Below are 19454 nucleotides of genomic sequence, written 5' to 3'. Positions count from 1 at the left end.
TACAGTTTTTAAACTGCAACATTAACACCCCTCCTTCAGAGTGCAGGCACTGTACTTCCCATCTCCAGGACTCAAGTCCGGCCTGCCGGTTTCCCTGAATCCCTTCATAAATGTTACTTTGCTCACACTAATAATAATAAATAACGATAATTAATAAATACGATATAATTGAAGAAGGAAGTTGTACAAAAATACGAGGGAGTGGTTGACACATCGTCAGTGTGGCTTTGTTTATGCTGGAGTGAGCATTAGTCTCCGTGCTCTTCCAAACATTTCACAATAATTCATTGTGTTTGGTGCTTGTAGATTGAGTGCGACTGGAGTGGTAGAGGCAGTGGTTGAGGCAGCGATTGAGGCAGCTGTTGAGGCAGTGATTGAGGCAGTGGTTGAGGCAGCAATTGAGGCAGTGGGTGAGGCAGCTGTTGAGGCTGCTGTTGAGGCAGCGATTGAGGCAGTGGTTGAGGCAGCTGTTGAGGCAGCGATTGAGGCAGTGGGTGAGGCAGCTGTTGAGGCAGCAATTGAGACAGTGGTTGAGGCAGTGGTATTTAATAACATACATGTTATTAATAATAATAATACATGTTATTAATGATAATAATACATGTTATTAATAATATGTACTATTATTATTTGTAACATATATGTTATTAAATGCCACTGCCTCAACTGCTGAATTATTGTGAAATGTTTGGAAGAGCAGGGAGACTAATGTTCCCTCCAGCATAAACAAAGCCACACTGACGATGTGTCAACCACTCCCTCATATTTTTGTACAATTTCCTTCTTCAGTTATATCATATTATTATTATTATTATTATTATTATTATTATTATTATTATTATTATTATTATTATTATTATTATTATTACTATTACTATTGTTATTATTAGCAGTAGCAGAAATGTTTGATTCTTTGCTGTGTTCAAGAGTAAACACATGATGTCATCGTCTAATACCCGTCCGAATAGCCATTCCAATATGCAGTCATGAATGGGTTCACATTATTTATACTGTAGTTTAATAGAAAATAATGAACAAACAAAACACTCACCACACAGTGGTGGGAGGGCTGGCTGCCAGTTGTGGGGGTTTACCTGGAGTTTACCTGGAGAGAGTTCCGGGGGTCAACGCCCCCGCGGCCCGGTCTGTGACCAGGCCTCCTGGTGGATCAGAGCCTGATCAACTAGGCTGTTACTGCTGGCTGCACGCAAACCAACGTACGAGCCACAGCCCGGCTGATCAGGAACTGACTTTAGGTGCTTGTCCAGTGCCAGCTTGAAGACTGCCAGGGGTCTGTTGATAATCCCCCTTATGTGTGCTGGGAGGCAGTTGAACAGTCTCGGGCCCCTGACACTTATTGTATGGTCTCTTAACGTGCTAGTGACACCCCTGCTTTTCATTGGGGGGATGGTGCATCATCTGCCAAGTCTTTTGCTTTCGTAGTGAGTGATTTTCGTGTGCAAGTTCGGTACTAGTCCCTCTAGGATTTTCCAAGTGTATATAATCATGTATCTCTCCCTCCTGCGTTCCAGGGAATACAGGTTTAGGAACCTCAAGCGCTCCCAATAATTGAGGTGTTTTATCTCCGTTATGCGCGCCGTGAAAGTTCTCTGTACATTTTCTAGGTCGGCAATTTCACCTGCCTTGAAAGATGCTGTTAGTGTGCAGCAATATTCCAGCCTAGATAGAACAAGTGACCTGAAGAGTGTCATCATGGGCTTGGCCTCCCTAGTTTTGAAGGTTCTCATTATCCATCCTGTCATTTTTCTAGCAGATGCGATTGATACAATGTTATGGTCCTTGAAGGTGAGATCCTCCGACATGATCACTCCCAGGTCTTTGACGTTGGTGTTTCGCTCTATTTTGTGGCCAGAATTTGTTTTGTACTCTGATGAAGATTTAATTTCCTCATGTTTACCATATCTGAGTAATTGAAATTTCTCATCGTTGAACTTCATATTGTTTTCTGCAGCCCACTGAAAGATTTGGTTGATGTCCGCCTGGAGCTTTGCAGTGTCTGCAATGGAAGACACTGTCATGCAGATTCGGGTGTCATCTGCAAAGGAAGACACGGTGCTGTGGCTGACATCCTTGTCTATGTCGGATATGAGGATGAGGAACAAGATGGGAGCGAGTACTGTGCCTTGTGGAACAGAGCTTTTCACCGTAGCTGCCTCGGACTTTACTCTGTTGACGACTACTCTCTGTGTTCTGTTAGTGAGGAAATTATAGATCCATCGACCGACTTTTCCTGTTATTCCTTTAGCACGCATTTTGTGCGCTATTACACCATGGTCACACTTGTCGAAGGCTTTTGCAAAGTCTGTATATATTACATCTGCATTCTTTTTGTCTTCTAGTGCATTTAGGACCTTGTCGTAGTGATCCAATAGTTGAGACAGACAGGAGCGACCTGTTCTAAACCCATGTTGCCCTGGGTTGTGTAACTGATGGGTTTCTAGATGGGTGGCGATCTTGCTTCTTAGGACCCTTTCAAAGATTTTTATGATATGGGATGTTAGTGCTATTGGTCTGTAGTTCTTTGCTGTTGCTTTACTGCCCCCTTTGTGGAGTGGGGCTATGTCTGTTGTTTTTAGTAACTGTGGGACGACCCCCGTGTCCATGCTCCCTCTCCATAGGATGGAAAAGGCTCGTGATAGGGGCTTCTTGCAGTTCTTGATGAACACAGAGTTCCATGAGTCTGGCCCTGGGGCAGAGTGCATGGGCATGTGTCATTTATCGCCTGTTCGAAGTCATTTGGCATCAGGATAACATCGGATAGGCTTGTGTTAATCAAATTTTGTGGCTCTCTCATAAAAAATTCATTTTGATCTTCGACTCTCAGTCTGGTTAGCGGCTTGCTAAAAACCGAGTCATATTGGGACTTGAGTAGCTCACTCATTTCCTTGCTGTCATCTGTGTAGGACCCATCTTGTTTAAGTAGGGGCCCAATACTGGACGTTGTTCTCGATTTTGATTTGGCATAGGAGAAGAAATACTTTGGGTTTCTTTCGATTTCATTTATGGCTTTTAGTTCTTCCCGCGATTCCTGACTCCTAAAGGATTCTTTAAGCTTAAGTTCGATGCTTGCTATTTCTCTGACCAGTGTCTCCCTACGCATTTCAGATATATTGACCTCTTTTAGCCGCTCTGTTATTCTTTTTCGTCGCCTGTAAAGGGAGCGCCTGTCTCTCTCTATTTTACATCTACTACTCCTTTTCCTTAGAGGAATAAGCCTTGTGCATACATCGAGTGCCACCGAGTTAATCTGTTCTAGGCATAAGTTGGGGTCTGTGTTGCTTAGTATATCTTCCCAGCTTATATAGGTTAGGACTTGGTTTACTTGGTCCCACTTTATGTTTTTGTTATTGAAGTTGAATTTGGTGAATGCTCCCTCGTGACTAATCTCATTATGTCAGTCTGGGGCTCCGCGCATACATGTCTGAACCTCAATTATGTTGTGATCTGAGTATATTGTTTTTGATATGGTGACATTTCTTATCAGATCATCATTGTTAGTGAAGATGAGGTCTAGTGTATTCTCCAGTCTAGTAGGCTCTATTATTTGCTGGTTTAAATTGAATTTTGTGCAGAGATTTAAAAGCTCGCGTGAGTGTGAGTTTTCATCAGAGCTGCCTCCTGGTGTTATTACTGCAACAATATTATTTGCTATATTCCTCCATTTTAGGTGCCTTAAGTTGAAATCCCCCAGGAGCAAGATGTTGGGTGCAGGAGCTGGAAGATTTTCCAGACAGTGGTCAATTTTTAACAGCTGTTCCTGGAATTGCTGGGATGCTGCATCCGGAGGCTTGTAGACTACCACAATGACTAGGTTTTGGTTCTCGACCTTTACTGCTAAAACTTCCACTACATCATTTGAGGCATTTAGCAGTTCTGTGCAAACAAGTGACTCTGCAATGTACAGGCCAACTTCCCCCTTTTGCCTGTTCACTCTGTCACATCTGTATAGGTTGTAACCTGGGATCCATATTTCGTTGTCCAAGTGATCCTTTATGTGGGTCTCAGTGAAAACCGCGAACATTGCCTTTGCCTCTGCAAGCAGTCCACGGATGAAAGGTATTTTGTTGTTTGTTGCTGGCTTTAGACCCTGTATATTTGCAAAGAAGAATGTTATCGGACTGGTGGTATTGTTGGTACTGGGAGGGATTTTTTTTCCGGCATTAGTATCTGTATCTGTTGGTTTGGAGTGGAGGCCATCGACTGTGGTTCCACTCCAGGAATGACTGGATTTGGTGTACGATTTCTGCCATTTCCTGCCAGTTTTTTTTCCTTCCTGGCACTAAAAAACCTCTCCCTCTTGAGTGGCTGTGGCTACCCAGGTTTTCCCATGGCCTGGATGTTTTGTATCTTTTTGTCCCCTTTAGATGGTATGCCTGGCAATTTAAGTTATAGCACAGTCTTTCCTGTACTGAAGAGGTACACAGTTCAGGGTGAAAAAGCTTACAGGAAGGGAGTTTGCATTTTCCTGTTGTCATATGGGCATGGCATTTTCTAGGGTGGTCATAGTTGCACGTCCCATCTGTTTTTCCAGATTTCCCATGCCAGCAGATACCGAGTGCATAGTATGTGCACAGGCTTGGTTTCCGTTTGCCTTGGGTTTCTGTGACTGTATTCCCTGTTGGTGCATGTTTCCCTGTCTTACTTCTATCCTCCCTAGCACCAACAATGGAGCTCCCACCAGTTGTTTTTGGTAATATATCCTCACTATTGCTAGTGGAGTCCTCTTGTTTGCTATTTTCTGCAGTATTTCTAGTTTGCAATATTGGTTTTATCTTATCTTTGACTACACTTGTTTCCCTACTATGGCTCCTGTCCCCTATGAGGTCATTTATATGTATTCCTTCCTGCGTATAATTCCCGACTACCTGGACAAAATCTCCAGCTTCACCATTACTGTCTCCCAGGACAGCATCTCCAGCTTCACCATTACTGTCTCCCAGGACAGCATCTCCAGCTTCACCATTACTGTCTCCCAGGACAGCACCTCCAGGGTAGTAGGGACTCGCAGTGGTTGAGGAAGTGGTGGAGGCATTGGTGGAGGCAGTGGTGGAGTCTGTGGTATTTAATAACATGTTATTAAAGCATAACATGTACAGGAGGGCCCCGCTTTACGGCGTTTCGCTTTACGGCCTTCCGCTAATACGGACATTTCAAATTATGACCAAAACTCGCTATACGGCTCCCCCCACCTGTCTTTCTAATATGGTCACAGCGGCCCACCGAGTTTGTTTACATTCTCCCTGAGCACATCTCCTTATTATGTCTGGAAACTTTCCAAAATTTCAAGTGTTTTAAAGTTATTTTATATTTTATATGTATTGTACTTGATAATTAAACTTGTGTACACCTGTACCTAAATAAACTTACACACTGTGCTGGCATGTAGGTACACATTAAAATCACTAAGAGTCTCTCTACTCTTCTCCAGGTGTATGCACCTGGGGAAGAGAGGAATGCAGAGGAGAGAGAGAGATTTTGGGAGATGTTAAGTGAATGTATAGGAGCCTTTGAACCAAGTGAGAGAGTAATTGTGGTAGGGGACTTGAATGCTAAAGTAGGAGAAACTTTTAGAGAGGGTGTGGTAGGTAAGTTTGGGGTGCCAGGTGTAAATGATAATGGGAGCCCTTTGATTGAACTTTGTATAGAAAGGGGTTTAGTTATAGGTAATACATATTTTAAGAAAAAGAGGATAAATAAGTATACACGATATGATGTAGGGCGAAATGACAGTAGTTTGTTGGATTATGTATTGGTAGATAAAAGACTGTTGAGTAGACTTCAGGATGTACATGTTTATAGAGGGGCCACAGATATATCAGATCACTTTCTAGTTGTAGCTACACTGAGAGTAAAAGGTAGATGGGATACAAGGAGAATAGAAGCATCAGGGAAGAGAGAGGTGAAGGTTTATAAACTAAAAGAGGAGGCAGTTAGGGTAAGATATAAACAGCTATTGGAGGATAGATGGGCTAATGAGAGCATAGGCAATGGGGTCGAAGAGGTATGGGGTAGGTTTAAAAATGTAGTGTTAGAGTGTTCAGCAGAAGTTTGTGGTTACAGGAAAGTGGGTGCAGGAGGGAAGAGGAGCGATTGGTGGAATGATGATGTAAAGAGAGTAGTAAGGGAGAAAAAGTTAGCATATGAGAAGTTTTTACAAAGTAGAAGTGATGCAAGGAGGGAAGAGTATATGGAGAAAAAGAGAGAGGTTAAGAGAGTGGTGAAGCAATGTAAAAAGAGAGCAAATGAGAGAGTGGGTGAGATGTTATCAACAAATTTTGTTGAAAATAAGAAAAAGTTTTGGAGTGAGATTAACAAGTTAAGAAAGCCTAGAGAACAAATTGATTTGTCAGTTAAAAATAGGAGAGGAGAGTTATTAAATGGAGAGTTAGAGGTATTGGGAAGATGGAGGGAATATTTTGAGGAATTGTTAAATGTTGATGAAGATAGGGAAGCTGTGATTTCGTGTATAGGGCAAGGAGGAATAACATCTTGTAGGAGTGAGGAAGAGCCAGTTGTGAGTGTGGGGGAAGTTCGTGAGGCAGTAGGTAAAATGAAAGGGGGTAAGGCAGCCGGGATTGATGGGATAAAGATAGAAATGTTAAAAGCAGGTGGGGATATAGTTTTGGAGTGGTTGGTGCAATTATTTAATAAATGTATGGAAGAGGGTAAGGTACCTAGGGATTGGCAGAGAGCATGCATAGTTCCTTTGTATAAAGGCAAAGGGGATAAAAGAGAGTGCAAAAATTATAGGGGGATAAGTCTGTTGAGTGTACCTGGTAAAGTGTATGGTAGAGTTATAATTGAAAGAATTAAGAGTAAGACGGAGAATAGGATAGCAGATGAACAAGGAGGCTTTAGGAAAGGTAGGGGGTGTGTGGACCAGGTGTTTACAGTGAAACATATAAGTGAACAGTATTTAGATAAGGCTAAAGAGGTCTTTGTGGCATTTATGGATTTGGAAAAGGCGTATGACAGGGTGGATAGGGGGGCAATGTGGCAGATGTTGCAAGTGTATGGTGTAGGAGGTAGGTTACTGAAAGCAGTGAAGAGTTTTTACGAGGATAGTGAGGCTCAAGTTAGAGTATGTAGGAAAGAGGGAAATTTTTTCCCAGTAAAAGTAGGCCTTAGACAAGGATGTGTGATGTCACCGTGGTTGTTTAATATATTTATAGATGGGGTTGTAAGAGAAGTAAATGCGAGGGTCTTGGCAAGAGGCGTGGAGTTAAAAGATAAAGAATCACACACAAAGTGGGAGTTGTCACAGCTGCTCTTTGCTGATGACACTGTGCTCTTGGGAGATTCTGAAGAGAAGTTGCAGAGATTGGTGGATGAATTTGGTAGGGTGTGCAAAAGAAGAAAATTAAAGGTGAATACAGGAAAGAGTAAGGTTATGAGGATAACAAAAAGATTAGGTGATGAAAGATTGAATATCAGATTGGAGGGAGAGAGTATGGAGGAGGTGAACGTATTCAGATATTTGGGAGTGGACGTGTCAGCGGATGGGTCTATGAAAGATGAGGTGAATCATAGAATTGATGAGGGAAAAAGAGTGAGTGGTGCACTTAGGAGTCTGTGGAGACAAAGAACTTTGTCCTTGGAGGCAAAGAGGGGAATGTATGAGAGTATAGTTTTACCAACGCTCTTATATGGGTGTGAAGCGTGGGTGATGAATGTTGCAGCGAGGAGAAGGCTGGAGGCAGTGGAGATGTCATGTCTGAGGGCAATGTGTGGTGTGAATATAATGCAGAGAATTCGTAGTTTGGAAGTTAGGAGGAGGTGCGGGATTACCAAAACTGTTGTCCAGAGGGCTGAGGAAGGGTTGTTGAGGTGGTTCGGACATGTAGAGAGAATGGAGCGAAACAGAATGACTTCAAGAGTGTATCAGTCTGTAGTGGAAGGAAGGCGGGGTAGGGGTCGGCCTAGGGAGGGGGTAAAGGAGGTTTTGTGTGCGAGGGGCTTGGACTTCCAGCAGGCATGCGTAAGCGTGTTTGATAGGAGTGAATGGAGACAAATGGTTTTTAATACTTGACGTGCTGTTGGAGTGTGAGCAAAGTAACATTTATGAAGGGATTCAGGGAAACCGGCAGGCCGGACTTGAGTCCTGGAGATGGGAAGTACAGTGCCTGCACTCTGAAGGAGGGGTGTTAATGTTGCAGTTTAAAAACTGTAGTGTAAAGCACCCTTCTGGCAAGACAGTGATGGAGTGAATGATGGTGAAAGTTTTTCTTTTTCGGGCCACCCTGCCTTGGTGGGAATCGGCCGGTGTGATAATAAAAATAATAAATAATAATAATAATAATAATAGTAATAATAATAATCTCTTGGGCGCATTAATGTCGCATATTACGTTAATATAGACATTTCCCTTAATCTATCTATGATATTTTTTTCAAAATTATATAAGAAACACATTATGTAACACACAAACATGATACATGCACCCACAGTATAAAAATTTATACAAATATATACGAGATGTTTACCAAACGGTTTGTAGAAGTGTCGGAAGAATTACGTTTTCTCTAGCCCGTCACCTGTTACTAGGGATAACTGTAGAAAAATATTCCTTTCGTATGCCTTCACTTTATAGCTATAATTCTGTACTAACTTGTACACAGTGTAAGAGTATTTGTTTCGTGATTTAATTATTATAATAATAATAAAAATATTATAAGGTAAAAGTTTCACAAACTCTTACAAATGTACATGAATGAACTAAAACTGGACACGTATTAATACCGTCTATTTCGCCTGACCGAGTGATCGTCCACAACCTGTTCAGTTTGTTTACGCTGTCTGAGCTCGTTGTATCATTAAATGTTGTATATTACGTTAATATACACATTTTCATTAATCCATCCGTGATATTTTTTTTCAAAATTATATAATAAACACGATACATAACATAAATACATAACAACATATGTGTAGAGAACCTAGGATAACCCAAAAAAGTCAGAGTGACTTACTTCCATTGCCTTCACTCAGAGCATCATTTCTTCTCAAAATGATGTTACATGAGAATGGGAGTGTTCTTCTTTATTTATTCTACCATATCAATGTAGAGACAACCTGTACACAATGTAACTTGTACACAAACCAGACGTGTACACTGTTTACAAAACTTACCTTCGCCTGGTTTGTTTACATAACTCTGCGCCTGTCCTCTCTCATGCACTCATTCTTTCTCTCTGGTATGGTAGCCTGGCTGACTACCATACATACCACACTTGATATTTTACAATAAATACTACTCATCTCACCCTATATTTTAAGGTAAGTAATGAGTGAACTGTATATACATTTTATCGCTCTGGGATGCTTAAATATCATAGAATAGTATGTGTGGGTGGGGTGGCCTGGTATGGTAGCCTGGCTGACACCATACATACCACACTTGATTTCTTACAATAAATACTACTTGTCTCACCCTAGATTAAGACTATAAATATTTTAAGGTAAGTAATGAGTGCACTGTGTGTGTATTGTACTTTTTTATTGTTTTTTGATGCCTGGTTCTATTGCTAACATAATATATGTTAGTGTAAACTTGTTATCTAGTGTTTGTATGCATTTGTAAGTGGAAAAAAAGGGTGTTCCACTTTACGGCGGTTTCCGCTTTACGGCGGTAGCCTGGAACCTAACCCGCCGTATAAGTGGGGCCCTCCTGTATATATTTAGTACAATTTATGACTTTATGACGTTTTCATGTATTTTATGATTGTTCATGGTTCAACAAGTTAAGGAAGCAGTATTGTATTATATTTCCCTACAATATACATGTATTGGGGCATCAAACATTCACGGTTTTTCAACATTCGCGAGGCTCTTGATCTCCTAACCCTCGCGAATGTTGAGGGAGACCTGTAATATATACAGGAGAAGGGGTTACTAGCCCCTTGCTCCTGGCATTTTAGTCGCCTCTTACAACATGCATGGCTTACAGAGGAAGAATTCTGTTCCACTTCCCCATGGAGATAAGAGGAAATAAAGAAGAACAAGAACTAGAAAGAAAATAGCAGAAAACCTAGAGGGGTGTGTGTATATATATGCTTGTGTCTAATTTATCAACATATATATGCTTGTATATATATGTGTAGTGTGAACTAAGTGTAAGTAGAAGTAGCAAGACGTACCTGAAATCTTGCATGTTCATGAGACAGAAAAAAAGACACCAGCAATCCTACCATCATGTAAAACAATTACAGGCTTTCGTTTTACACTCATTTGGCAGGACGGTAGTACCTCCCTGGACGGTTGCTGTCTACCAACCTACTACCTTGGATATATGTCTTTTATTTCTTTCAACACACCGGCCGTATCCCACCGAGGCGGGGTGGCCCGAAAGGAAAAACGAAAGTTTTTCCTTTTACATTTAGTAATATATACAGGAGAAGGGGTTATTAGCCCCTTGCTCCCGACATTTTAGTTGCCTCTTATGGGCACAGACCGGGCCGCGGGGGCGTTGACCCCCGGAACTCTCTCCAGGTAAACGCATGGCTTATGGAGGAAGAATTCTATTCCACTTCCCCATGGAGATAAGAGGAAAGAAACAAGAACAAGAACTAGAAAGAAAATAGAAGAAAACCCAGAGGGGTGTGTGTATATATATATGCTTGTACATGTACGTGTAGTGTGACCTGAGTGTAAGTAGAAGTAGCAAGACATACCTGAAATCTTGCATGTTTATGAGACAGACAAAAGATACCAGCAATCCTACCATCATGTAAAACAATTACAGGCTTTCGTTTTACACTCACTTGGCAGGACGATAGTACCTTCCTGGGCAGATGCTGTCTACCAACCTACTACCTAGGATATATATAGGGGAGTTAGTAGATGGGGAGAGGGAGGTATTAGGTAGATGGCGAGAATATTTCGAGGAACTTTTAAATGTCGAGGAAGAAAGGGAGGTGGTAATTTCATGCACTGGCCAAAGAGGTGTACCATCTTTTAGGAGAGAAGAAGAGCAGAATGTAAGTGTGGGGGAGGTACGTGAGGCAGTACGTAGAATGAAAGGGGGTAAAGCAGCTGGAGCTGATGGGATCATGACAGAAATGTTAAAAGCAGGGGGGGATATAGTGTTGGAGTGGTTGGTACTTTTGTATAATAAATGTATGAAAGAGGGGAAGGTACCTAGGGATTGGCAGAGAGCATGTATAGTCCCTTTATATAAAGGGAAGGGGGATAAAAGAGATTGTAAAAATTATAGAGGAATAAGTTTATTGAGTATACCAGGAAAAGTGTACGGTAGGGTTATTATTGAAAGAATTAGAGGTAAGACAGAATGTAGGATTGCGGATGAACAAGGAGGTTTCAGAGTGGGTAGGGGATGTGTAGATCAAGTGTTTACATTGAAGCATATATGTGAACAGTATTTAGATAAAGGTAGGAAAGTTTTTATTACATTTATGGCTTTAGAAAAGGCATATGATAGAGTGGATAGGGAAGTAATGTGGCAGATGTTGCAAGTATATGGAATAGGTGGTAAGTTACTAAATGCTGTAAAGAGTTTTTATGAGGATAGTGAGGCTCAGGTTAGGGTGTGTAGAAGAGAGGGAGACTACTTCCTGGTAAAAGTAGGTCTTAGACAGGGATGTGTAATGTCACCATGGTTGTTTAATATATTTATAGATGGGGTTGTAAAAGAAGTAAATGCTAGGGTGTTCGGGAGAGGGGTGGGATTAAATTATGGGGAATCAAATACAAAATAACAATTGACACAGTTACTTTTTGCTGATGATACTGTGCTTATGGGAGATTCTAAAGAAAAATTGCAAAGGTTAGTGGATGAGTTTGGGAGTGTGTGTAAAGGTAGAAAGTTGAAAGTGAACATAGAAAAGAGTAAGGTGACGAGGGTATCAAATGATTTAGATAAAGAAAAATTGGATATCAAATTGGGGAGGAGTATGGAATGGAAGAAGTGAATGTTGTCAGATACAGTGGACCCTCGACTAACGCTATTAATCCGTTCCTGAGAGCTCATCGTTAGTCAAAATAATCGTTAGTCAAGTTAATTTTCCCCATAAGAAATAATGGAAATCAAATTAATCCGTGCAAGACACCCAAAAGTGTTGAAAAAAAAAATTTTTAACACATGAAATATTAATTTTAATACACACAAACTGAAGAAGACATGCACAGTTACATGACACTTACCTTTATTGAAGATCTGGTGATGATTGATGGGATGGGAAGAGGGGAGTGTGTTGATGGTCTTAGTGTTTAGAAGGGGAATCCCCTTCCATTAGGACTTGAGGTGGCAAGTCCTTTTTCGGGGTTACTTCCCTTCTTTTAATGTCACTAGGACCAGCTTGAGAGTCACTGGACCTCTGTCGCACAACATATCTGCCCATAGAGGCCTGTACCTCCCGTTCCTTTATGACATTCCTAACGTGTTTCACAACATTGTCAGTGTCACCATTAAACACTTGTTCAGGTTTCAGTCCTTCACTGTCTATGTACTCCTTGAATTCCTGCACAGTCCAAACTGGCAGCCTCACCATGCCTTATCACACTATGTATGCCACTACGATTCTTAAATCTCTCAAACCAACCTTTGCTGGCCTTAAATTCACTCACATCACCACTAGTTGCTGGCATTTTTCTAATTAAATCGTCATGCAACTTCCTAGCCTTTTCACATATGATCGCTTGAGAGATGCTATCTCCTGCTATCTGTTTTTCGTTTATCCATACCAATAACAGTCTCTCAGCATCTATCACTTGCGATCTCAGTTTCGAAAACATAGTTGCACCTTTGGCAAGAACAGCTTCCTTGATTGCCATTTTCTTGGCCACAATAGTAGCGATGATTGATTGGGGTTTTGTGTACAGCCTGGCCAGCTCGGAGACATGCACTCCACTTTCATACTTAGCAATGATCTCTTTCTTCATATCCATAGTAATTCTCACCCTTTTTGCTGTAGGGTTGGCACTAGAAGCTTTCTTGGGGCCCATGGTGACTTATTTTGCAGGTGCAATCACTAAAAAGGCTGTGATAATATGAAATGTTCCGATTGTATGCTTGGAAGCGACTGCAGTGGCTGGCTGGCTGGCTTGTAAACACTGGCCAGAAGTGGACCTGTCTCGGAAGGAATAGTGTTGGTCGAGTTTTTTTAGCGCTAATCGAGGCAAAATTTTTGCGATAAAATGTATCGCTAGTCAGATTTATCGTTAATTGATGCCATCGCTGGTTGAGGGTCCACTGTATATGCTTTTCATGTTCTTGATACAGTAGAAGTATATTTTTTGTTTCCTGTTGCAGGCCCTAGCAAGTAAATTAAAAACAAAGTTGGAAGCTGCTCGGGCTGCTCGCTCCAGTGCTGCGGCTTTCAGTGAGGGAACTAGTGGAGAGCAAACTACAGAGCAAGTGGTTGTCCTAACCAGGATGGATAATAGAGGTAAACACTAGGGCTACATGAAGAGTTGATTATTCAAACACTTCATTAGCAATATTTCACTTTTGACTAATATACAGTGATGCAGGAAACTATTGTACAACTAATTTGTGTATCTTATATTCTTGTCTTCTGTAAATTCTCCGTTTTTTTTTTTTTTTGTTCTTTTAACACTGGCCATCTCCTACTGAGGTAGAGTGCCCCCCCCCCCCCAAAAAAAAAATCACCATCACTCAGTCCATCATTGTCTTGCCAAAGGTGTGCTAACACTACAGTTCAAACTGCAATATCCCCATACCTCCTTCAGAGTGGAGTTACTATACTTCCACCCCCAGGAGTCAAGTCCGGCTAACCGGTTTACCTGAATCTTGCTCACACTCCAACAGCATGTCCAATCATAAAAACTACTTGGCCTCTACTAACTCTTATTAACATGCTCACACACACCTGTTGGATGTTCAGGCCCCTCACATATGGAACCTCCTTTACCCTCTCCTTCTAACCTTTCCTAGGACAGTCCCTACCCTACCCTGACTTTCCTTTCATAGTCATAATAACATGATTGAAAACAAATAACGGCCCATGGGTTCAAACCCCCACCCGTTCCGTGATTTGATTTATACATCCTCCAGGTCATCCTAGTTTCCTCCATTCCCTCTAAATGTCCAAACCACCTCAATAACTTCTCCTCAGCTCTCTGGTAATGCTATGAGTGACCCCAAACTACAAATTCCCTGCTTAATATTCATACCACACATTGGCCTCAGATGTGACATCTCCACTACCTTCAGCTTCCTCCTCACTGCAATATTTGAAACCCATGCTACACGCTCATGTATGAGTGTTGGTACCACTATGCTCTGATACATTCCCCTTTTTGCCTCCATGGATAATGTTCTTTGTCCCCCATAGATGCCCTAATGCACCAACTACGTACCTGCAAAAAGCAACTGACAACTCTTGCATCATATTAGATTCATTATTTTTCAAACTTACACCTCTCTCCAGCACCCTAGCATTCATTTTTTTGTAGTCTCATCCATAAATATATGAAACAATTTCCCTGGTATACTCTACTAATCGTGGCACTTAACTGATTTTCATGACCTATTGTTTTCATACCATGAGATGCCAGATGCCTTTCAGGAATTATTCAATACACACCTACACCATGGGAGTGCAATTATTCAGCACACACCTAAATCAAGAGAGTACAGTAATTCAGCACAAACATCGTAAAACTGCAATTTTTCATCACCAAGTTAGAGCATGGAGAGCAGTTAATCTGCACATACTTCAGCAATTCCTGTAGTGCTACTTATGCTACAGGTATTACAGTAGTTTTTTTCCTTAATGCTTTAGCATACAACCTAGTATGTGTATTTTAATTTATGTTCATTTTTTTTTTTTTTAGGTATTTGCAGACCTGTGTCTGTAGCAGATCAAGAAGCTGAAGCTGGGAGAAGAAAGAAAATAAAAACTCATGGAAAAGATGGTAAAAGGTCCAGGTACTTCCCAGATGATGACCAACATGATCTCAAGCGCATGGTAAGTGAATTATTATATTTGTGAGGAAATGCTAAACCTTGAGAGGTCATATAGCTCCTGGGGAATGGAGTGGACAGTAATTAGATTTGATCTGAGAAAAGTGAGGGTAATTCCAAGTTCTTGGTCTAAGAGCACTTCACCAGCATCAGGATAGCCCCTTGAAGGTGCATGGAATCTACCTTATGATTAATCTTTGTACAGGAGGGCCCCATTTCTACAGCTGTTATGTTCCCATCCCTGTCAGTAAGCGAAAATTGCCAATAGTTGGAAAATAATGGTTTTTCGCTATTGAATGTGTCTAAAACTCCTGATAACATGTTTACACTATCATATACATGTATTAAGTGATCAATACAGCTAGGCATAAAAAAACAGACAAAAAATTAAAATAAATACACAGTACATACAATAGTTACCATAAAATATGGTGCCAGTCACCCTTTCCTTATGCAACTGTTGTGCAAGTAAGTCGGAAAAACAAAAAAATCACCATACGTAATGGACAGTGGCTCTGTTGAAAACCAACAAAACGCTGAACACCTGAAAAGTGGGTACTAAATATGTGGGTCCCTTCTGTACTGCTGTTATTTTGTATATTTAATTTTTGTCCTTTGTTTTTACATGATTTTTCCACTATAGTTCTTTTGTAACAGAAGTTGTGTTGCTGGTCACATGTTAACCATAATTTGTAGTCAGGATTTTTTATTTTTTGCAGTTTGAGAAAGAAAAAGGAACAACAGCCGAAGATCAGAATTCCATGTTTGAGCATGCAGCCATGAAGAACATTGAGAAACTTAATGATGACTATGATATGGATGACATGTTCATGAGCAAGGTTGCCCTTAAAGACACTGCTGCCAAACAAGCTGAACGAGACAGACTTAAAGCAATACAGGTGTGTAACAAAATTTTTTTTATTATTATTAACTTTTCAGCTGGACTGTGAACTAAAAGGTATTTTTAAAACCTTGTGAAATTTTCTGATTAAAATATTTATCATCATAGTTTTAGTTAGTAAATACAGTTCTATATTCCTAACAATTAAGTGAAGAGCATAATACATAAATGGAATTTATATGAATTCCCAAATTAGTAAATACAAAGCTATGTGAGTTTATAGCAAAAATAAAGGCAGAGAGAGGTTCATTATCATAAAGTCTGTTGTTAATAAAATCTAAAATGAATTATTGTACACTTAGTTTATATAAATTTGCGAATAGAGTACAGCCTCTCCTCGTTTACCGATGACTCAGACTTACGATGGGTTCTCTGACCAGTATGCATACCTAAATAATGTATATTAGAGCTGATTTCCTCTATTCTGTTTCTTACAATATACAGTACACTGCTGCATAAACTTTCTTTCAACACACCGGCCGTATCCCACCGAGGCGGGGTGGCCCAAAAGGAAAAACGAAAGTTTCTCCTTTTACATTTAGTAATATATACAGGAGAAGAGGTTACTAGCCCCTTGCTCCCGGCATTTTAGTCGCCTCTTACAACACGCATGGCTTACGGAGGAAGAATTCTGTTCCACTTCCTCATGGAGATAAGAGGAAATAAACAAGAATAAGAACTAGAAAGGAAAAAGAAGAAAACAAGAGGGGTGTGTATATATATGCTTGTACATGTATGTGTAGTGTGACCTGAGTGTAAGTAGAAGTAGCAAGACGTACCTGAAACCTTGCCTGTTTATGAGACAGAAAAATGGACACCAGCAATCCTACCATCATGTAAAACAATTACAGGTTTCCGTTTTACACTCACTTGGCAGGACGGTAGTACCTCCCTGGGTGGTTGCTGTCTACCAACCTACTACCTACATGCTGCATAAACATTTAAAAATATCTTGCTACTCCTACTAACACTTTGGTCACACTTCACAGACACGCACATGCATATATATATATACATACATCTAGGTTTTTCTCCTTTTTCTAAATAGCTCTTGTTCTTTTTTATTTCTTCTATTGTCCATGGGGAAGTGGAAAAGAATCTTTCCTCCGTAAGCCATGCGTGTCGTATGAGGCGACTAAAATGCCGGGAGCAATGGGCTAGTAACCCCTTCTCCTGTATACAATTACTAAAAAAGAGAAGAAGAAAAACTTTATAAAACTGGGTTGCTTAAATGTGCGTGGATGTAGTGCGGATGACAAGAAACAGATGATTGCTGATGTTATGAATGAAAAGAAGTTGGATGTCCTGGCCCTAAGCGAAACAAAGCTGAAGGGGGTAGGAGAGTTTCAGTGGGGGGAAATAAATGGGATTAAATCTGGAGTATCTGAGAGAGTTAGAGCAAAGGAAGGGGTAGCAGTAATGTTAAATGATCAGTTATGGAAGGAGAAAAGAGAATATGAATGTGTAAATTCAAGAATTATGTGGATTAAAGTAAAGGTTGGATGCGAGAAGTGGGTCATAATAAGCGTGTATGCACCTGGAGAAGAGAGGAATGCAGAGGAGAGAGAGAGATTTTGGGAGATGTTAAGTGAATGTATAGGAGCCTTTGAACCAAGTGAGAGAGTAATTGTGGTAGGGGACTTGAATGCTAAAGTAGGAGAAACTTTTAGAGAGGGTGTGGTAGGTAAGTTTGGGGTGCCAGGTGTAAATGATAATGGGAGCCCTTTGATTGAACTTTGTATAGAAAGGGGTTTAGTTATAGGTAATACATATTTTAAGAAAAAGAGGATAAATAAGTATACACGATATGATGTAGGGCGAAATGACAGTAGTTTGTTGGATTATGTATTGGTAGATAAAAGACTGTTGAGTAGACTTCAGGATGTACATGTTTATAGAGGGGCCACAGATATATCAGATCACTTTCTAGTTGTAGCTACACTGAGAGTAAAAGGTAGATAGGATACAAGGAGAATAGAAGCATCAGGGAAGAGAGAGGTGAAGGTTTATAAACTAAAAGAGGAGGCAGTTAGGGTAAGATATAAACAGCTATTGGAGGATAGATGGGCTAATGAGAGCATAGGCAATGGGGTCGAAGAGGTATGGGGTAGGTTTAAAAATGTAGTGTTAGAGTGTTCAGCAGAAGTTTGTGGTTACAGGAAAGTGGGTGCAGGAGGGAAGAGGAGCGATTGGTGGAATGATGATGTAAAGAGAGTAGTAAGGGAGAAAAAGTTAGCATATGAGAAGTTTTTACAAAGTAGAAGTGATGCAAGGAGGGAAGAGTATATGGAGAAAAAGAGAGAGGTTAAGAGAGTGGTGAAGCAATGTAAAAAGAGAGCAAATGAGAGAGTGGGTGAGATGTTATCAACAAATTTTGTTGAAAATAAGAAAAAGTTTTGGAGTGAGATTAACAAGTTAAGAAAGCCTAGAGAACAAATTGATTTGTCAGTTAAAAATAGGAGAGGAGAGTTATTAAATGGAGAGTTAGAGGTATTGGGAAGATGGAAGGAATATTTTGAGGAATTGTTAAATGTTGATGAAGATAGGGAAGCTGTGATTTCGTGTATAGGGCAAGGAGGAATAACATCTTGTAGGAGTGAGGAAGAGCCAGTTGTGAGTGTGGGGGAAGTTCGTGAGGCAGTAGGTAAAATGAAAGGGGGTAAGGCAGCCGGGATTGATGGGATAAAGATAGAAATGTTAAAAGCAGGTGGGGAAATAGTTTTGGAGTGGTTGGTGCAATTGTTTAATAAATGTATGGAAGAGGGTAAGGTACCTAGGGATTGGCAGAGAGCATGCATAGTTCCTTTGTATAAAGGCAAAGGGGATAAAAGAGAGTGCAAAAATTATAGGGGGATAAGTCTGTTGAGTGTACCTGGTAAAGTGTATGGTAGAGTTATAATTGAAAGAATTAAGAGTAAGACGGAGAATAGGATAGCAGATGAACAAGGAGGCTTTAGGAAAGGTAGGGGGTGTGTGGACCAGGTGTTTACAGTGAAACATATAAGTGAACAGTATTTAGATAAGGCTAAAGAGGTCTTTGTGGCATTTATGGATTTGGAAAAGGCGTATGACAGGGTGGATAGGGGGGCAATGTGGCAGATGTTGCAAGTGTATGGTGTAGGAGGTAGGTTACTGAAAGCAGTGAAGAGTTTTTACGAGGATAGTGAGGCTCAAGTTAGAGTATGTAGGAAAGAGGGAAATTTTTTCCCAGTAAAAGTAGGCCTTAGACAAGGATGTGTGATGTCACCGTGGTTGTTTAATATATTTATAGATGGGGTTGTAAGAGAAGTAAATGCGAGGGTCTTGGCAAGAGGCGTGGAGTTAAAAGATAAAGAATCACACACAAAGTGGGAGTTGTCACAGCTGCTCTTTGCTGATGACACTGTGCTCTTGGGAGATTCTGAAGAGAAGTTGCAGAGATTGGTGGATGAATTTGGTAGGGTGTGCAAAAGAAGAAAATTAAAGGTGAATACAGGAAAGAGTAAGGTTATGAGGATAACAAAAAGATTAGGTGATGAAAGATTGAATATCAGATTGGAGGGAGAGAGTATGGAGGAGGTGAACGTATTCAGATATTTGGGAGTGGAC

General features: G+C 40.6%; 1 protein-coding gene across 4 annotated transcripts in view; it reads left to right on the top strand.

The window, feature by feature from the left end:
• The window catches only part of LOC128694115 (CWF19-like protein 2), a 71463-nt gene that overhangs the window by 28496 nt on the left and 23513 nt on the right, over window positions 1-19454 (top strand). For all 4 annotated transcript variants that reach the window (XM_070093563.1, XM_070093562.1, XM_070093560.1 and 1 more), the window contains 3 exons: window positions 13289-13424; window positions 14836-14969; window positions 15685-15864. In XM_070093563.1, the coding sequence (XP_069949664.1) occupies window positions 13289-13424; window positions 14836-14969; window positions 15685-15864 (450 nt within the window). The remainder of the gene's footprint in view (window positions 1-13288; window positions 13425-14835; window positions 14970-15684; window positions 15865-19454) is intronic.

Source organism: Cherax quadricarinatus, chromosome 43 (assembly GCF_038502225.1).
Source record: "Cherax quadricarinatus isolate ZL_2023a chromosome 43, ASM3850222v1, whole genome shotgun sequence".
Taxonomy (NCBI): Eukaryota; Metazoa; Arthropoda; class Malacostraca; order Decapoda; family Parastacidae; genus Cherax; species Cherax quadricarinatus.
The sequence above is the reverse complement of the archived record's forward strand: the minus strand, read 5'-3'. Positions and strand labels throughout refer to the sequence as shown.